Below are 20,093 nucleotides of genomic sequence, written 5' to 3'. Positions count from 1 at the left end.
TCAAGGCTTAGCTACAACAAGACTGCGCACAAAGACCACAAGGGGGTGCACCAAGAGTGTCTACCTCAGGTAATTGGGACACTTAGCACAGAAAGCCACTCTATCGACACAGCGAAGCATAAAAAAATGCCGAGACAAAGAAACAGGACACAAATGACAGAACTGGAGGAAAGCAGGCTGCTGGATATAGAGTTCAAAACCACACTTTTGAGGTCTTTCAAGAGTCTTCTAGAGTCTGCCGATAAACTTAATGAGATGTACAAGAAATCTAATGAGACCCTCGATGTTGTGATAAAGGACCAACTAGAAATTAAGCATACACCGACTGAAATAAAGAATATTATACAGACTCCCAACAGCAGACCAGAGGAGCGCAAGAATCAAGTCAAAGATTTGAAATGCGAAGGAGCAAAAAACACCCAACTGGAAAAGCAAAATGAAAAAAGAATCCGAAAATACCAAGATAGTGTAAGGAGCCTCTGGGACAGCTTCAAGCATACAAATATCAGAATTATAGGGGTGCCAGAAGATGAGAGACAGCAAGATATTGAAAACCTATTTGAAGAAATAATGGCAGAAAACTTCCCCCACCTGGTGAAAGAAATGGACTTACAGGTCCAAGAAGCACAGAGAACCCCAAACAAAAGGAATCCAAAGAGGACCACACCAAGACACATCATAATTAAAATGCCAAGAGCAAAAGACAAAGAGAGAATCTTAAAAGCAGCAAGAGAAAGAAAATCAGTTACCTACAAGGGAGTACCCATACGACTGTCAGCTGATTTCTCAACAGAAACTTTGCAGGCCAGAAGGGAATGGCAAGAAATATTCAAAGTGATGAATACCAAAAACCTACAACCAAGATTACTTTATCCAGCAAAGCTATCATTCAGAATTGAAGGTCAGATAAAGAGCTTCACAGATAAGGAAAAGCTAAAGGAGTTCATCATCACCAAACCAATATTATATGAAATGCTGAAAGGTATCCTTTAAGAAGAGGAAGAAGAAGAAAAAGGTAAAGATACAAATTATGAACAACAAATACGCATCTATCAACAAGTGAATCTAAGAATCAAGTGAATAAATAATCTGATGAACAGAATGAACTGGTGATTATATAATAGAATCAGGGACATAGAAAGGGAATGGACTGACTATTCTTGGGGGGGGCAAGGGGTGTGGGAGATGCAGGAAGAGACTGGACAAAAATCGTGCACCTATGGATGAGGACAGTGGGTGGGGAGTGAGGGCGGAGGGTGGGGTGGGAACTGGGAGGAGGGGAGTTATGGGGGGAAAAAAGAGGAACAAATGTAATAATCTGAACAATAAAGATTTAATTTTTAAAAAAAAGAAATCAGTTTAGTACTGAATGGTTTGGCTCAGTAGATAGAGCACTGACCTGTGGACTGAAGGGCCCTGGGTTTGATTCCAGTCAAGGGCACATGCCTGGGTTGAAAGCTCGATCCCCCGTAGGGGGTCAACGTGAGGCAGCCCATCAATGATTCTCTCTCATCATTGATTATTCTCTCTCTCTCCCTCTCCTTTCCTCTCTGAAAACAATAAAAATATATTTTTAAAAAATCAGTTTGGAGAACCAAGATGGCGGCGTAGGGAGCGGACCTGTGTGTGCTGCTCTCTCACAGCATCATTGAAACTATCAACTATGAAGTAAACAACCGCCACTCAGAACCATGGGGAAGTTGGCCCAGTGGGAGATCTACAACTGGAGGAAAAGAAAGAAGCGCAGTGAGACTGAGTGGGAGCTACGGAGGCACCAAAACCAGAGGTACGCAGTCACACGCCACGCGGGCTGCAAATGGATTCTCGGTTTTTTACGAACCCTCGAATCCTCTGGGCTTGCTCGGGGCGGGTCTCTGAGGCCCCAGATCCCACAGGCAGAGGCGGCCACGGCCTTGCAGTGGTCGGAGAGCGGAGAGCGAGGGAAGCTCTGACACGCGGCTGCTCGCCGGCACTGAGGGACAAGAAGTCCTGGTGTCCCGGGGAGGCGAGGGGCGCGGAGACGCCGCCATCGCTATTTCCTCCATGCTGACGACTCCCTGTGACCCCGCCCTACCCTCAGGGCTGTGCCAGAGGCACAAGAGGGAATGACTGTGCTTTTACAAACTCTCAAATCCACTGAGCTGGTTCGGGCGGGTCTCTGAGGCCCCAGGCCCCAAGGCGAGAGACGGCACGGCCTTCCAGCGGTCAGGAAGCGAGGGAGGCTCTGGCGCTCGGCTGCTCGCCGGCACTGGGGGACGCAAAGTCCTGGAGTCATGGATAGGCAAGGGGCCGCTGAGTCTCTGCCCCGGCGACTCCCTGTGAACCCGCGGGCTGTGCCAGACTCACAAGTAGAAACGCCTTTGCTTCTGCAAACTTCCAAATCCACTGAGCTGGTTCAGGCGGGATCATGAGGCACCAGACCCTACGGGGAGAGGCAGCACGGCCTTGCAGCCATCAGAAAGCGAGGGAGACTCTGTTGCACAGCTGCTCGCCGGCACTGGGGGACACAAAGCCCTGGCAGAGATTCAAGGGGCCGCGGAGACTCAGCCAGTGCTATTTGCTCCGCCATGGCGACTCCCTGAGTCTCAGCCCTAATCAATTTACATCCCCATCCAAGCTGTGCCAGGTGCACAAAAAGACCCACCTGCACTTTTGCAGCCTATCCCAACAAATTGCAGACTTCAACTGCTCGCAGCCATGGGAGACACACTCAAGAAGCAGACCCAGGAGAACCAGGATGGCGGCATAAGGAAGAGACCTGTGCGTGCTACCTCACACAACAACATCGAAACTACCAAATATCAGACAAACACCTATCATACAGAACCATGGGAAAGTTGGCCCAGTGGAAGCTCTACAACTGGAAGGAGAGAAAGAACATTGAGACTGAGTAGGATGTGACACCAAGTACAGAGCCCAACCCAACAAACTGCAGATTTCAACTCCTCGCATAGAAAGAAGCGCATTGAGATCCAGTAGGATGTGCAGAGGCACCAAGTACAGAGCCCATCCCAGCAGGCTGCAGATTTCAGCTCCTTGCATCTGGGAGGGACGCAATCGGGGGGCAGAGTCGGGTCCGGGGCCGGCCAGGGCTGGGCCTGACTCGGCCGGCACTGTGGAACTGCTGTACCAGCAAGTGCACAAACATGCCCACTGGTCCCAGTCTCTTGTGGGGCGCTGGGGGACAGCAGACGGGCAGTCTGTGCACTTGGTGGAGGGCAGGAGTGCTGGATGTTCAACCACCAGGAACGCCTGGAGATTTTGTCTGGTGGGGAGCCGCCGGCAGGGGACAGAGGGCCAAACTTCCTGTTTCCCTGGTAAGGCTGGGATGGCCCCGGTGAGGTCGGGATGGCCCCGATGAGATTGAACGGTCCCGGTGTGGTAGGGACGACCCCGGTGAGGTTGAAACGGCCCCCGTGAGGTAGGGACGGCCCCGGTGAGGTTGAAACAGCCCTGGTGAGGCTCAGACGGCCCTGGTGAGGTTGAGACTACTCCAGTGAGGTTGGGACAAATAAAGGGGACCAGTATGGACTGATGTACAGGGGTAGATACAGAAGCAGAGCAACATTGAACAGAATGTTAAACTACAGTGAGAAGCCTGGGGAGGGTTGGGGGGGGGGATTAAGAGACCAACTGAAGGACTTATATGCATGCATATAAGATTAACCAATGGACACAAGACACGGGGCTGGGGGGGGCGGGGGGTAGGGGCCGGGGGAATGTCAAGGGGGGGAAAAAAGGAGACATATGTAATACTCTTTGTAATACTTTAAGAAATAAAAATTATTAAAATAAAAAAAATAAAATAAAATAAAAATCAGTTTGTATGATATTTATAAGAGCTTTAATATTTATCCTTGCACACAGACAGTAAATATCTCAAGACTTTTTAAGTCAGAGAAATTTGCCAACTTAAAATCTACTTGTGTCTAGCTGCCGTGGCTCAATGGTTGAGCCTCAACCCAAGAACCAAGAGCAGGGGTCCTCAAAGTTTTTAAACAGGGGGCCAGTTCACTGTCCCTCAGACCATTGGAGGGCCGGAGTATAGTTTTAAAAAAAACTATGAACAAATTCCTATGCACACTGCACATATCTTATTTTGAAGTATAAAAAACAAAACGGGAACAAATACAATATTTGTATTTGCATGTGGCCAGCGGGCTGTAGTTTGAGGACCCCTGACCAAGAGATCACCAATTCGATTCTGGTCAGGGCACATGCCCGGGTTGTGGGGGACATGCAGGAGGCAGCCAGTCGAAGTTGATGTTTCTCTCTCATCGATGTTTCTCTCTATCCCTCTCCCCTCCTCTCTCTCTAAAAATCAATAAAAAGGTATTTTTTAAAAAATCTACTTGTTTCTCCTTTTATTTGTATACATGAAGAACAATAGGTTACCAGGCATTTTAAAACATTAGGACTTTTTCCTGAATATAATCATTTACCTTTACTGGATTTTGGGAACAAGATTTCAGTACATACCCCTTGATGTTGATTTGTAATCATACAATACATCACAGCCAAGAGGCAGACATGGCATCTACCGATGGCCACATCTGACACAATGATAGCACAGCATCGCAGCAGGGAGATGACCACCATCCATCCACCTGTCAGTTAACATCTCTCAGTGTCGATCGTCTATCTCTCTACCATCTTGTCATCTGTTTATCAAACAAGCAAAGTCACAAAGACCACAGACTACCTGACTCATTTCATGGCATGTCCAGAACAGGAACGTCTATAAGACAGAAAGTGACTCAGCAGTTGTCCAAGGGAATGGGCAGTGAGTGTAGCAGGGATGGATGGAGTCTTTGGGAAGATACAAATGTTCTAAAATTAGATTCTGGTAATAATTACAGTCTTGTGGATATACTGAAAACAGTAAGCACAGCTCTGCAGACTTCTTGGTTTAGCCCACAGTGATGGATTTCAAACTTTTGGCCTCCCAAATTGTAATTTTTGGTTTTTGATAAAATTGATAAATTGGTGGTTTTTTGAGCCACCAAGTTTGTGGTATTTTGTTACAGTGGACCTAGTGCAGGCAGCAAGCAAAGACAGGTTGTAATCTTTCCCCTCTTGCTACATTCACTGTGAAATTACAATCTACAGGTAATTCCTTTGAAAACTCCTTTGTACACACAGCAAAGTTCACGCCCTTATTTCCCCCAATGTAAAACTAAAATCTGAGGCCCTGGCCAGGTGACTCAGCTGGTTGGAGTGTCATCTTGTACACCAAAAAGGTTTTGGGTTTGATTCCCCGTCAGGGCACATACCGAGGTTGCAGATTTGATCCCCAGTTGGGGCGCATATGAGGCAATTGACTGATGTTTCCCTTTCACATTGATGTTTCTTTCTCTCTCCCCTTCCTCTCTCTGAAATCAATAAACAAATCCTCAAGTGAGGATTTTTTTTTTAAAATATATATATTTTATTGATTTTTTACAGAGAGGAAGGGAGAGAGATAGAGAGTTAGAAACATCGATGAGAGAGAAACATCGATCAGCTGCCTCCTGCACATCTCCCACTGGGGATGTGCCCGCAACCCCGGTACATGCCCTTGACCGGAATCGAACCTGGGACCTTTCAGTCCGCAGGCCGACGCTCTATCCACTGAGCCAGACCGGTATTGGCAAGTGAGGATTTTTTAAAACTTAATTAAATTTTTAAAAACACAAAATCTGACTCAACTATTAAGTAAAAATCAACCCTTTCTATTAGTTACTGGATAGATTTCAAAATCTTTTTTTTTTTTTAAATATATTTTATTGATTTTCCACAGAGAGGAAGGGAGAGAGATAGAGAGTTAGAAACATCGATGAGAGAGAAACATCGATCAGCTGCCTCCTGCACATCCCCTACTGGGGACGTGCCTGCAACCCAGGTACATCATGCCCTTGACTGGAATCGAACCTGGGACCTTTCAGTCCGCAGGCCGACGCTCTATCCACTGAGCCAAACCGGTTTTGGCAGATTTCAAAATCTTAATGTATGTGAAAAGTAACTAGAAGTGGTATTGTCATTTTTGTTTTGGATTACATTTGGGTTTTTGGTTTAAAAAACCCAGTCCTCAGTAACTTAGAAAGTGTTAACAGATCTTATGCATTCACTTGCTAGGTGTACCGGTTAATAATGGCAGAATTTGTAATCAAAGAAAACACGATTAATTCCAAGAGAAACATCATAAGTGCTTTATTCAAAGTAATGTCCATCACTAGCTACACATTTCCCCCATCTTTCAGATAATTTGTGCATACCTCCCAATAGAACTTTTCTTGTTTTGAGGCAAACTATTCAGAGACCCAGTTTTCCACTTCTTCATAAGTTTTGAAGTGCTGCTCAGAAAGTGCGTGTGCCATCGATCAGAACAAGTGGTAATCTGAAGGAGCAAGGTCTGGTGAATACAACGGGTGGGTTAATACTTCCCAGGCAAGATCTTTTAACGTGTCTTTAATTGGTTTTGAAGTGTGTGATGGTGCGTCATCATGAAGCAAAATTACTTTGCCGTGTCTTCGGGCACATTCTGGTCATTTCACGATCAAAGCGTGGTTCAAATTGATTATTTGTTGTCAGTAGTGATCAGTATTAATGGTTTCACCTGGTTTTAGAAGCTCATACTACACACCTTCCTGATCCCACCAAATGCAGAGCATTGTCTTCTTTCCAAAGCGATTTGGCCTTGCAGTTGATGGTGATGGTTGACCTGGATCAACCCATGATTTTGTGCCTTTGGGATTCTCAAAATAAATCCACTTTTCATTGCCCGTCACAATTCGATGCAAAAAAGACTTTCTTTCATGCTGCTGAAGCAACATTTTACTGATGACTTTTCAGTTTTCCATTTGTCTTTCGTTCAGTTGATGTGGCACCCATTTTCCTTCCTTTAATATCTTTCCCATTGCTTGTAAATGATCGGAAATTGCTGAGCAACGTTTAATCTTTCTACAAGTTGTTTTTGAGTTTAACATGCATCTTCATCCAATAATGCTTGTAATTGTTGGTTGTTATAATAATGTTATGGTCATAAGGAAACCCCTCTAATGTGTGGAAATAATTATTGTGTGAAATGATTAATGTGTGAAATGTTTGCTGTGTGAAGACCCCAATACTCTGTAACTTCCAAAATGTGGTGAACGCCCCACTATCTTGATGTGAATGCCCCTAAACCCGTAAAGTATAAACACCCTGCTCCTAGCATAAGACACACCGTCTGGCCCACACTGATAAGACACAAGTTGTTTACCCCTGGTTGTATAAGACCAGATTTTCTTCAGTGGACGTCTCCTGCCTGATGAGAGGCGGACTCCATGTCGCTCCGTGAGATAAGCCCCTGACTGACTGCTGTGCTGTGTGAGCCTGACCCAACTGCGGCCGCCCGTCTGTCTCTGTCTTCATCGTCCGTCTTTCGGTGTGCACCGCCGGGTGGACTTTGTTGGAGCCTAGGACCCACTAGGAATAGGTAAATAAACCATGTGTGATTGCATACTAATTCTGTCTTGTGTATTCATGTGTTCCGGTTCGGCTCGACATTTAAGTACCAGGGGATAGGCCATTATTGCTGACTCCTGGTCACCTGCGTTTGTTCCTAGACTAGACAGATAATTAATCAATTGGGGCATAATTGGGACATTGGTCTTCAAACTTTTTTGGTTGACCTGGACGTTCTTTGTCTTTCACATCGAAATCATCACTTTTAAAGCATTTAAACCAGCGTTCACAAGTATCTTGAGATGGAGCATGTTCACCATAAGCTTCCCGAAGTATACGATAACTTTTTCTTCAAAATAAAGTAATGAATTAAAACTTCCCGCAAATGCTCTTCTTTTGGCATGAAACTCGACATTTTTAAGCGTAAAAATATCTATGATGTTAACACCTTTAGCAAATTTGACATGTGAAGTTTTGAAGCTTGCTGTCAATACAACAAAATAACATACATATCAGATCGCATATATATATCAACATCTGTGTAACTCCACCTATTGAAAAGAATCCGCATTATTAACTGGTACACCAAGTAAATGTTAACAGCACAAATACGCTTTCAGTAGGCAGTTCATGGCAATAATGTGTAATAACAGCAATGCAGGGCAGGAACTGTGAGGCGGATAAGAGAAGCACGGGGCAGCAGGAAGCTGGCAGCAACACCAGGAAACTCAGAGGGAGCACTCGGCAGGGAGCACTAGACTGGAGGCACCACTCCCAGCCCTGTGGCCCAGTGCCAGCTGGTCTAGCCTCAGAAGCTCACCCCGGGTAGGCTCATTTCAATGCCTATCTAATGAGAAGCAAACTAAGGGTCTAAAAGGTGTGACTGACCAACAGGAGCACAGGCATCAGGAAGGGGACTCTCAGACAGAAACTTCCACCTAGCAGATGCAGAGCCGGCTCCCGAGTGTGCGCCAGCGCAGTGATGCCCTCATGCGTGAGCCTGGTACCAGGCGGGAGCCAGTGTCTGTGGCACTGACGCTAGTCACGTGGCCAGTTACTATCTTCTAGGCCAGTGGTTCTCAACCTTCCGAATGCCATGACCCTTTAATACAGTTCCTCATGTTGTGGTGACCCCCAATTTCATTGTTATAAATTGAACATAATTAAAGCATAGTGATTAATCACAAAAACAATATGTAATTATATAGTATGTGTTTTCCGATGGTCTTAGGCGACCCCTGTGAAAGGGTTGTTCGACCCCCAAAGGGGTCGCGACGCACAGGTTGAGAACCGCTGTTCTAGGCCATCTGCGAAGTAGTTAGGACAGCGCTACTTCAGTGTGAGATATTTCTCCTGTTAATAAACTTCAATATCCCAACTCAGTGCAGAGGGAGAAGAGCTATTAAAGCTGTGAGTCTGCGCAGGAGGAATGCTTTTTTTCTAAAGATGACTTACATAAGAGGACGTCTGGATATATCTACCCATTTTAACACCATACCATTCAAATCAGCCCTAGCTGGTTTGGCTCAGTGGATAGAGCATCAGCCTGTGGATTGAAGAGTCCCAGGTTCAATTCCCGTCAAGATCACATGCCTCCGTTGCAGGCTTGGTTTCCTGCAGGAGGCAACCAATGGATGTGTCTCTCTCACATCTTTGTTTCTCGCAGTCTCTCCCCTCCCTTTCATTGTCTAAAAATCAATGGAAAAAATATCGAGTGAGGATTAACAAAAAACAAACAAACACTGCCCTCCAAAGCTAGACTTCTGCTTATAAAATTATCATGCTACTCATAAGTTCAAAAATGGTTCCTATATCCTGGACAGATCTGAATACTATGAATAGTAGAGCAAGCAAATAATCTTTCATAACTTGAAAGAGCAGAAAATTAAATATCTCAAACTCTATAGTTATATTTTTTCTGAGCATGGAATATCTAACAATCTTGTTCTGTGAGAGAGACACATCCATTGATTGCCTCTCGTAAGGTGGATAATATTTCAATAACAAAGTCATATTTCTAAAGAATGGCAATGTCCACATGTAATGCTTAATGAAGCTGGACAGAACACACATGTGCGTGCATCCACATAAAGATTCAGAAAATCACCAACATGTTAATAATGCTTATTACTAGTTAGTGACTTTTTATTTTTCTCCAAAGCTTAAAACATTCTATAATGAGCATACATTCTTCTGATACTGGGGAAAAGTGTTTTTAAAACCTGTCTAGCTATAATGTAAGAAATAAAGAAAAATCCAACTGCATGTTTATTAAAAATAGAAAGAGGAACTTCACTAAGTGATTGAACAAACAAAAAATTCAAAAGCCCAGTTTTTATGGCAGGTTTACAAATACAAAAGAAAGCACAAGAGCTCCCCTGGTCAATTTCCATGGTTATCACTAACTCTCAGTGTGTCCCCAGGCACAGAAATGCGTTAAAAAGGAAAATCCTGCTGACACACAGGGTGCTGCTACTTTGCATAGATACTGTCATCAGACAACCTTCTGTGCGCCACTAAAAACGCATCAGACAGCCCTGGCTGGTTGCTCAGTGGTTAGAGCATCAGCCTCAGACCGAAAGGTCTTGGGTTCGATACCCAGTCATGGGCAAATACCTCAGTTGCAGGTTACCTGGTTGGGGTGCGTGCGGGAGGCAACCACCGATATGTCTCTCTCCCTCTCCACTCTCTCTAGAAATCAATGGGAAAAGTATCTTCGGGTGAGAATTTAAAAAAAAAAAACGAGGCCTGGCCAGCATGGCTCAGTGGTTGAGCATCGACCTATGAACCTGGAGGTCACAGTTTGATTCCTGGTTGGAGCACATGCCTGCGTTGTGGGCTGGATCCCCAGTCGGGGCGTGCAGGAGGCAGCCAATCAATGATTCTCTCTCATCATTGATGTTTCTACTAATATCTCCCTCTCTCTCTCCCTTCCTCTCTGATATCAATCAAAAAAAAAATTTTTTTTTAAAAAGCATGAAACAGGGAACTCAGGGCTCAGAGTCATCCACATAGAGCAGTCATAAAGTGCCTTTCACAAAGTAGGCAAAGATAGCAGAGCATGAAACTGGACTCTTATGCATAGCTAGATCTACAAGCCCAAGAAAAGATTTAATCCTCAGCAACAAAATCTGTTTTTATAATAGGCTGATTTAAAGAGTTGGGCTATTACCTTTGTAAGTGTATAAAATGCTCTAAATGTCATAATTTTTAAAATGAACACACCATTACATCAACTGAAAGGCCTAAGGTTTGTGTTATTGCTAGCTGGTAAATTATGAGTTTAACACCTTGTCTTACTCATGTTGTGTCTCTAGCACCTATCACAATACCTGGAACATAGCAAGCGCCTAGAAAATGTTGGCCGAGGAATAGACGAATCAAAGGGTGGTTTGATTTATTTAAGAAAAATAAATGAGGAAGAAAAATCAGCGGCAGAGGGAAAGACCAAGAGAAAACTTGTAAATAAAACATGTTAAGTGGAAAGGTATTTCCATGAACATTATTTGTGTAAGAACTGTGCCCCACCCACTTCCAAAAGAACAGCAGGTGACTCTGTGTTTAAGGCACAGGAGGAAAAAGTGTATCAGCAGGAAGGTGGCTGTGCCTCCAGATACCTCAATGATACAGAGCACAGCATCTGGCAAGAACCTTGGCTGCAAATTTTTTGGCAACTGAAGCAAGATGAGAACTCTACTGCATTGCCCAGGAGCTTCCATTTTCTGATTTCACAAGCTTAGTTCTGAAGACGTCACTCTCTCTCCTCCTCCAATGACCAGACACTCCATTCCACCACTCAAGAGTAGCTTCTGTCCTCATGCCCAGGGCGGGCTCCCTGTGAACTGGGAGGGCTGCCAGTCTGGGCACATCCACTCCTCAGCCCTGGGTTCAGAGTAAGTCCCGAGCCTCATGCAATACTGGCACATGCCCCTGATTTCCCAATCCTAGTAGGATGTCATGCCCTTCTATTCTTATATGTCCGCAAATGTGTCTCTATGCACCCCTCACACTGGGGGGGGGGGGGGGGGGGGGGGGGGGGGGCTCGTCTCCAGCCACCTGAAAGAGTACACTGAGGGCAGGAGGACCTCTATACTTCCACAGATCTTTAAATGCAGGAAGAAAGTTCATCTGAGGCAGCACAGTTGTGGAAACTACAAAACCATTTAACAAAACATAATGAAATGCAAAAGACCACAAACAGTGCATTCTAAAATCATGCTATATTCGAATATATCTAATATAAAACAAACCAATTTCTCAAATAGACATAAGTTTGTACTGATAACCTTGAATTAAAGGTAAGAGTTTAGAATAACTCACAGAAAAAAAAAAACACATTTAGGCTGTTTATATCTACGAAGCATGATTTCTATTGTTATTCAATTAGAATTTGTTTGTTTAGCCAATATAATAATGTTTAAAGTAACATTAGGTCTAAGGTAAAAATATTTACTTACTTTTTAATTCATAAGCCCACCCCTTAAATATTCTCTAAAATGTAAATGTCTCCAAATTTAAGTTGGAACAATAAATTTTTTTTGAGAAAGAGAGAAAAACACACACACATCGATTTGTTGTTCCACTTATTTATGCATTCATTAGTTGATTCTTGCATGTGCATTGACCGGGTATTTAACCCGCAGCCTTGAAGTATCGGATAGATGCTCTAACCAAATGATCTACCAAGCCAGGGCAGCATAATAATTTTTAAAAGTTTTAATAGTTTTAGCTGGAATTCTATAAGCAAGAAGGTATGTGTGACTTTCTTTGAACTACAGTTGGTCACCTTTTCACTTTATTTTTAAAAGAAATCCAATGCCTACATTTTAACAGTGCTATTAAGATATAATTCAAATATCATATAATTCACTCATTAAAGCATACAATTCGATAGTTTTTAGTATGGTCACAATGTCTATTCAAGGTTCAATGCTGTGACCAACATAGAAATCATGAAAAGTATAGAAAAGAGGTTCATGAGGTCTAACAAGAACACTAAATTACTAGTGAATACTAGTTGGTTTTTCATAGTCAGTTCTTCACAGGATTGATATCTATATTTTATAAATATACTAGAGGCCCGGTGCATGAAACTCGTGCACGGGAGGGGGGTGGGTCCCCTCAGCCAGTCTGCACCCTCTCCAATCTGGGACCCCTCGGGGGATGTCTGACTGCCTGGGATCGCGCCTAAACCAGCAGTCAGACATCCCTCTCACAATCCAGGACTGCTGGCATCTAACTGCTCACCTGCCTGCCTATCTGAGCACCCCTAACTGCCCCCCCCCCCGCTGGCCTGGTCGCCCCCCAACTTACCCCTCACCGGCCTGGTCGCCCCTTACTGCCCCCCCTGCCAGCCTGGTTGCCCCCAACTACCCCCATCTACCGGCCTGGTTGCCCCTAACTGCCCCCCACCACCGGCCTGGTCACCCCTTACTGCCCCACCCTGCCGGCCTGGTTGCCCCACGCAGCCTGCTGTTCAGTCGTTTGATTGTCCCTCACTAACCCCGCTGCCAGCCTGGTCGCCCCACGCAGCCTGCTGTTCAGTCATTTGGTCGTCCCTCACTAACCCCCCTGCCGGCCTTGTCGCCCCATGCAGCCCGCAGTTGTCCATCCGGTTGTTTCGGTCGGTAGTGAGGGCCCGTGGCTTTTTATATATTAGGATAATTAATGTAATATGTTAATTTAATATAAATAGGTTACACGTGTTCAACTCATATTTATTTAAATTATTTATAGTTCAGTCCTAGGTCTATATTCTCCCATCTTGAAATGTAAAGTGAGGCAGATATTTACTGCTTTATGTCGAGCAACCTTGGGGCATTCTTTTTCAATTTAATGAAGCATTTAGACCACATAGCAACGCAACACTCAGTCACTCCCTCTCTGAACTACAGCAGCAGCATGTGTGTGAACAAGAAATCAAAGAGCATCTGTGTCCCCTTCACAGCCTTGAGGAGGACTCTAACCTTTTCTCAGACCCATAAATGTATAACGCTGTGATAAGCTTGCAACTTCACCAGTGCATTGTAATCTATGTAAATGTGGATTCATGATAAGAATGTATGCAGGCTGTACATATAAATAAATAAATAAATAAATAAATAAATAAATAAATTTGTAAATGTGGATTCATGATAAGAATGTACCATTGTATGTGGGCTGTACATGAAAGAAAGAAAAAAAAAGTATTCTGTCAACATTTATTTGCTCTTCGGCCCTGCCCCCGCTCCCAGTCAACCCAATCGAATAAAGAAAGAAAACTAGGATCTAAGTAGTAAAGTTGCAACCATAGTTTAAAATAGCTAAACTGGTTCCTGATTTAGCTACAACAACTATTTTGTCTTCACAAAATTTCCATAAAGTGTAAGTCAATGTTTAACACTGAGAATAAAAGCAAATATTTGTCCTTCTATGACATAAGACCAGAATATATTCTTTTGTTTTGTTCATTTGGTTCTTAGACTATACATATTCAGTGTTGGCTAGAGTTCAAGTCTCCTGAACATCACAGAATGTGGATAAGAAAGCTCCCTCCACAGAAGAGCTTGTACACAATAGTATAGAAGAGCATTAAATCTCCATCATCAAAGTATGAGATAATGAGACCAACTATCAAAACAACTGAGTAATACTAACAGGACAGGCTTGGGTCTCTACTTAACTGCAGCCATAGAATTAGCATTTATTGGCAGAAAAAAAAAACAGGAAAGGGGCAGACTGCACCCTACCAAGTTCTAATTTTCCAACTAAATGAAAACACCAGTGGAAAACTGTTCTTATGTATCTCCACAAAAACTCTTCAAGAATATTCTTCACCCATAGTCCTAACTTTACAACACAGGTTAGCCACTGGTATGTCCAACAAAAAAGGCCAGTGCTCAACCCATCAATCCAAACCTGCCAGGCCTTTTCCATTTGTGAGTTAAAAAAAAAAAAAAAAAAAAGGAGTGATGAATGAATAACACAGTTTACACTGAAGCTGCAGGACCAAAGTCTTACAGAATTATCACATGTTAAATGAGAGGTAGTTTTCACATCCCAGTAGCCTTAATTCAAAACAATATATACTTTTTCTTAAAGTAATTATCTAATTTTTCATATCCAGTGTAAATCTTTATTTTACTAAATAAAATGAAAAACTGTAAGTGAACATACCCAAAAGCGGGGTTGGAAGTGGGTACCACATCGATTCATATTTTCCTCTGCTTCCAACCCTGCTATGAATCAAACTATTAATGACATACTATGAAAATGAGTACAGCCCCACCAGGTGTGGCTCAGTGGTTGAGCACCAACCTATGAGCCAGGAGGTCACAGTTTGATTCCTAGTCAGGGCACATGCCCAGGTTGCAGGCTGGATCCCCAGTAAGGGGTGTTCAGGAGGCAGCAGATCAATGATTCTCTCGCCATTGATATTTATCTCTCTCCCTCTCCATTCCTGTCTGAAATCAATAAAAAAACATTTTTAAAAGTATTTAAAAAAGGAAATGTGTACAAATATATCTCATTCAAAGCAATATACCAGCCCAAAGTTCAGAACCCCAAGAACCCAAGCATGCACTTAAAAATCAATACTACTAATACAGAAATCTTCTATTGCTGTTTTGCTCCCTAGCTAAAGCAAAATAGCAGACATCCTTTTAGACAATGTAATCCACTGGTTTCATTATGAAAACAATATGATAATAAAAAATGTATAAAATTGTACATTAACTATAATTAAAAGTAAAAATTTAAATGTATAAAAAATATTTCCCTTAAAAAAAATCCCTCTCAAATTCCAAACTCCTAAGTGCTTTTCTTGCATGTGTTCGCTGTCAAGTTGCGTGTGAATCTTTCCACAAGTTTTCTAAGCAATGCGGGTATGTTTAAGTGTGTGTGTGAGTGTGTGTGTGTGTGTGTGTGTGTGTGTATGATATAAGTGCAAATGCAAATTTGGAATAAACAAGTGAAAAATTTTGGAGAAAACATAAATTCCTCCCTTCCTTCCTTCCAGAACTTGTCTTGCCCCCAGTGTAGTAGCAACTGTATTTGTTCATTTCATATGTGAAAACAGTGTGCATTTCCCAAGGATTTTTATAAGCCAACTGATATTAGCCAACAGCTCGATGACCAAATACTTATGAAAGTCAGCACATGGGTTCCTGTGAACTTCAGCCCGATTAGGCCTGGGTTTGGGTGATTTACCTACTCTCTGTATTTAGCTTCTTTCTGGCATCATCTAAGTAGGTGTGACACAGATACTAGACGCCATCTGAGAGTCCTCCTGCATATCCACAGGGCACCCCCTCCTTCCTGCTTCTAGTGACTTGACTCTCCAAAATGCTGCGCCCCGTGCCGGCCGCCCCAGGGCCCTGACGGGACTCCTCCCGCAGCTCCTGTCTGTCACCTGCAGGCAGCGCCCCTCGGTCCCTGCGGCCCTGCGCACTGCGGCTCCGACCTCCCCGCCTCGGGCTCACTCCTGGTCTCCGAGCCCTATCTCCTCCAAGAGGAAACGACTCTTCCGACACACTGGCTGGCCATTTCCACACGAAGTTTACCCCAACCCTGATGTTAGCATTACTTATCTTAAAATAATGCTATTTCCGGGAAGTCTGAAACCGTGCCACCAACTCATGATTAGGAAAGCATTAGGAAACAGGAGAAAAAGACGAGGAAGCCAACCAACCCCATTCGTTTCCATTCTGCATAAGTAGCTTATGCAGAGAATGGCCCGAGGTAAAAATAACACCGATCGATACCCTGCCGCTTCCCAGTAGCGCAGCTCTCCCCAAACTCCCGCCCTGCACCCTGGACCCAGTTCACCTTCCATAAAGTGCTGTCTTGCAATGCTACTTCCAAAAGAACTAACTTTCCATTATCTTAACATCAGCAACTTTGGGGAGACCCACACTGCTCTTCAGTTAGTCAGAAACACCCAAGAAATGAGTCTCCTGGGGAAGAAGGAAAACCGACTTCTCCGGAGGCACCCGCGGCCACTCCCTTTCCTCCCGGCGCAGGTGGGGCCGGGCTCCAGGGAACCCCGCTCCCCACCTCCCCGAGGGCTCCTCCCCCCACCCAGGGCAGCGGCAGAGGTCGCGCTAGGCGCGGGCGGGAGGGAGCGCGGGAAGGCGCCTCAGCGAGGGGCTGCGGGTCGCCCGCGAGGATGGGGACAGTGGGGCCACAGGCGCGGACGCGGGCTCGGGCTCATACCCGGCGGGCGCGAGGACAGCGATCCGGACCGACACCGGCCCCAACCAGGCCGGGAGGAGGCGGTGGTCCGGTCACCCCGGCGTGGGCAGGTGGGGGTGACAGCGGTGCAGAGGCGTGGCGCACAGCTGACCTGACAGGTCAGCAGGGGGCGGGCAGGGCCGGGCGGGCACTAGAGCCCGCAGGGAAGCCGAGTCTAGCTTTGGGTCCGGGGCGGGACCCGCGCCGGCACTCACCCAGGCCGGCAGGTCGCAGGCGCGCACCCTAGACGGAGGCAGGAATGGGCGTAGGAGCAGGGTCGGGGCAGGAATGAGGTGGGGAAGGAAGCGGGTCGGGCGGGACGCGGGTTCGGGCGCCCGTACTCACCCAGGCCGGCAGGTCGCAGGCGCGCACCCCCAGGCGCACAGTGCGCTCCTCGTCTTCCAGCAGCGCCAGCGCGCGGCACAGGCGCGTGGCCTTGAGGCCGCGGCTGCGCCGGCACCAGGCGAGCAGCGCCAGCGCCAGCAGCACCCAGCTGAAGCTCAGGCCCAGGTAGCCCAGCGCGTACACCGGCAGCAGCAGCGCGAAGCTGCGGGCCAGCTGCGCCAACAGACCCACCACGTCCACGCTCAGCGCCGCGCCAGCCGGCTCGGCCGGTGCAGCGCCGGCCACCGGGCCCGGGCCCCCGGCGTCGCCCATCGTCTGCCGCCCAGCCGCGCTGCCAGCGCGTCCAGTCCCAGCTGAGGTGCCTCCACCCGAGCGCCAGCGCCCCTCTGTGGGCACAGCGCCTCCGCTGCCGCCCGGGCGCGCTTCCGCCCGCAGGCGGCGTGTGACGTCAGCGCGCAGGGCGGCGGGGCGGGGCCTCGGCGGGAGGGGCCCGGGCTGGGGGCACGTCACTCCTGGGGTGGGCGGGGCCGGTGCGTGAGGCCGTCGCGCCGGTGAGGCAGATGTGGGCGGCGCTTGAGTGGGCGGGGCGATGTGGGCGGCCCTGGCGGGGCTGGCCACTCGGTCTTCACCGGGTGGTGGGCCCGCCTCCGGGAGTGGGCGGAGCCCAGCGTGGGACGCACTGCGCGGGTCCGGCGGGCGGCGTGCGGGGTGTTCTGGCTGCCTACCTGCGGAGCAGGTTTGCGGGCCGGGCTGGCGGCGTGGCAGTGGCTTTTGCGGCACCGGCTGCTGCGGAGCGCCCTGGGCTTGGGGACGGCTTTGTCGCCTGCCTGGGGGGCCGGAGCCCGGTGGATCGGCCAGGGCGCGGCTCCTGGAGGGCTGGTGTGGAAGGAGAAGTGCGCGCTCCTGCGTGTTCCTTCCACCTGCAGGTTTGGGGAAGTAGCTGTTTCATAGACTTTTAACATGTTAAAAACTTAAAGCAAAGCAGTTACCGCTCTAGTCGTGCGGATGATGCCACAGCATAAAGATGTGTTGTTTTTGTGTGTTTTTTAACCCTTTGCACTCCGCTGTCCCCTCTCAGGGGACATCGGAATTCTAGCATATCACTCGGATGTCCCCTCTCAGGGGACATTGCAGTTTATTAGTGATTACGGGGAATTGAGTTATTTCAACGCAACTTTTTGAGACATGCATGTTTCCCTGAAGTTTTATCTTGAAATGGCACAAGAAATTAAATCAAAATATCGTAAAATTACTAAGATATATACAAGAAATGTCAGCGGGTTTTGTGTCGGACGACAACGTGAGATGCGTGCTCACGACGGTCCGAGCACTTCGCGACGCCACTTGAAAAGAGCGATAAGGGGAGTTTGTAGAAGAAAGGTCGGTTTTCGAACATAGCGCGCACTGTATAGTGAGATATATAATTACAAATAAACAAGTCTACATCTGGAGGAAAAGATTTTCAAAGCTGAGCTCGTTTTGGTTTGAAGCTTCGAGCAGTGCACATAGATCTAACGAGGAGAAAATCAGAAAAGTGATTCTTTTCTTAGTGAATAAATTGTTTGGTGAAAGCTATTTTGGTAAATATCATCTTGTCAGTTAGTAATAACAATTAGAAATTTTCAACCCATGCATTTATTCATATTTTTTATTAGAACAATGGCAAAGCGTCCAACCACGAATGAGTCTCATGATACAAGTAGTAGTGAAGATGAGCTCCAGATAGGCCTCTATACAGACACGTTAGAAAGACTAACTGTAGAACAAAACGACAGCAGTGGTAGTGATATCGTTCAACCTAGAAGGCGACGAATTGTTCGCATAGATAGCGAAAGCGATAATAGTAGTACGGAAGAAAACACACGGCAACATGACAATGTATCGTCAAGTGAAGAGTGGGAAGATGTTACCGAATCGGACGTTCCTCCAGCCACGATAAATTTTGATTTACACGAAGAAATAGCCGGACCACAAGTCCCGAGTAACATAAAAGAGCCCATAGACTACTTCACATTATATTTTACTGAAGAATTAGTAGACAGCATAATAAAAGAGACAAACAATTATGCCAAAGAAGAAATTAGAAAGAAACAGTTGCATACAGAAAGAATAATACTACGCTTCTTGCGTGGAAAGATAAAAGAATTATTACCATGCTCACCAATTATTATAACACAAACCTACAATCTACCCAGAGAACATTACTCGGTGGATATATCGTAACAGTCAGTAAGCCTGAAATGGTGTTAGAATATACGGCAAATATGGGTGGTGCGGATCGTGCGGATCAATACGCTTCGATGTATTGTTTCCTCCGTAAATCGCTCAAATGGTGGAGGAAGTTATTTTTTGGGGGGTTGGAAATGTGTGTGATAAACTCATACATAATGTATCGCATCGAAAAACAAACAAGTAATTAAACGCCAATGACACACCACAAGTTTGTCAAGACACTCGTTGACCAATTAAAGGGCGATTTTCATGTATCGAGAACGCGTCCATCCACATCTTCTGCGGACAATAGATTAAACAATAAACTACATATTCCCTATGTGGGACAAAGAAAATGGGACTGCATTGTGTGTTCTAACAGGAAAACACCTGGTGGCAGGCGTCAAACCACTTATTACTGTCAAACATGCACTAATCAGCCTGCAATGCATATTGGGGAGTGTTACAAAACTTATCATACTGTACAAAATTATAAACAATAAAATATTGGGTTTTTTGCAAATATACATTCCTCGATGTCACCCAATTCATATAAGTCCAATATCATTATAATACGTTACTTGGTTCCAAAATTATACTAAATAATACGAGGGTCTGTAAATGCACGTTTCCGCCGCAAAGTAGCGTCGAGTAGCTGGTAGCCAATGTCCAGAATGGTTCGGAGTGCAAAGGGTTAAAATATATATTTTTATTGATTTCAGAGAGGAAGGGATAAGGAGAGAGAGAATCATCAATGATGAGTGAGAACCATAGATCGGCTGCTTCCTGCAGGCCCCTAGTGGGGATCGAGCTGGCAACCAGGGCGAGTGCCCTTGACCGGAACCTGGGACCCTTCAGTCCACAGGCCGAGGCTCTAGCCACTGAGCCAAACCAGCGAGGGC

General features: G+C 45.8%; 1 protein-coding gene across 3 annotated transcripts in view; it reads right to left on the bottom strand.

Moving 5' to 3' along the window:
• Positions 1-17,375, bottom strand: part of ESYT2 (extended synaptotagmin 2) — a 78,860-nt gene extending 61,485 nt beyond the window's left edge. For all 3 annotated transcript variants that reach the window (XR_011472589.1, XM_070423551.1, XM_070423552.1), the window contains exon 1: positions 16,981-17,375. Coding sequence is in view for 2 of the 3 variants with exons in the window: in XM_070423551.1 (XP_070279652.1) it covers positions 16,981-17,292 (312 nt within the window). In the remaining variant the exon portion in view is untranslated. The remainder of the gene's footprint in view (positions 1-16,980) is intronic.
• Positions 17,376-20,093: the final 2,718 nt, after the last annotated feature.

Source organism: Myotis yumanensis, unplaced genomic scaffold (assembly GCF_028538775.1).
Source record: "Myotis yumanensis isolate MYYU_CA2020_CCGP unplaced genomic scaffold, mMyoYum1.0.hap1 SCAF_9, whole genome shotgun sequence".
Classification (NCBI taxonomy): Eukaryota; Metazoa; Chordata; class Mammalia; order Chiroptera; family Vespertilionidae; genus Myotis; species Myotis yumanensis.
Note: the sequence above shows the minus strand (reverse complement) of the source record. Positions and strands in the feature narration are given on the sequence as shown.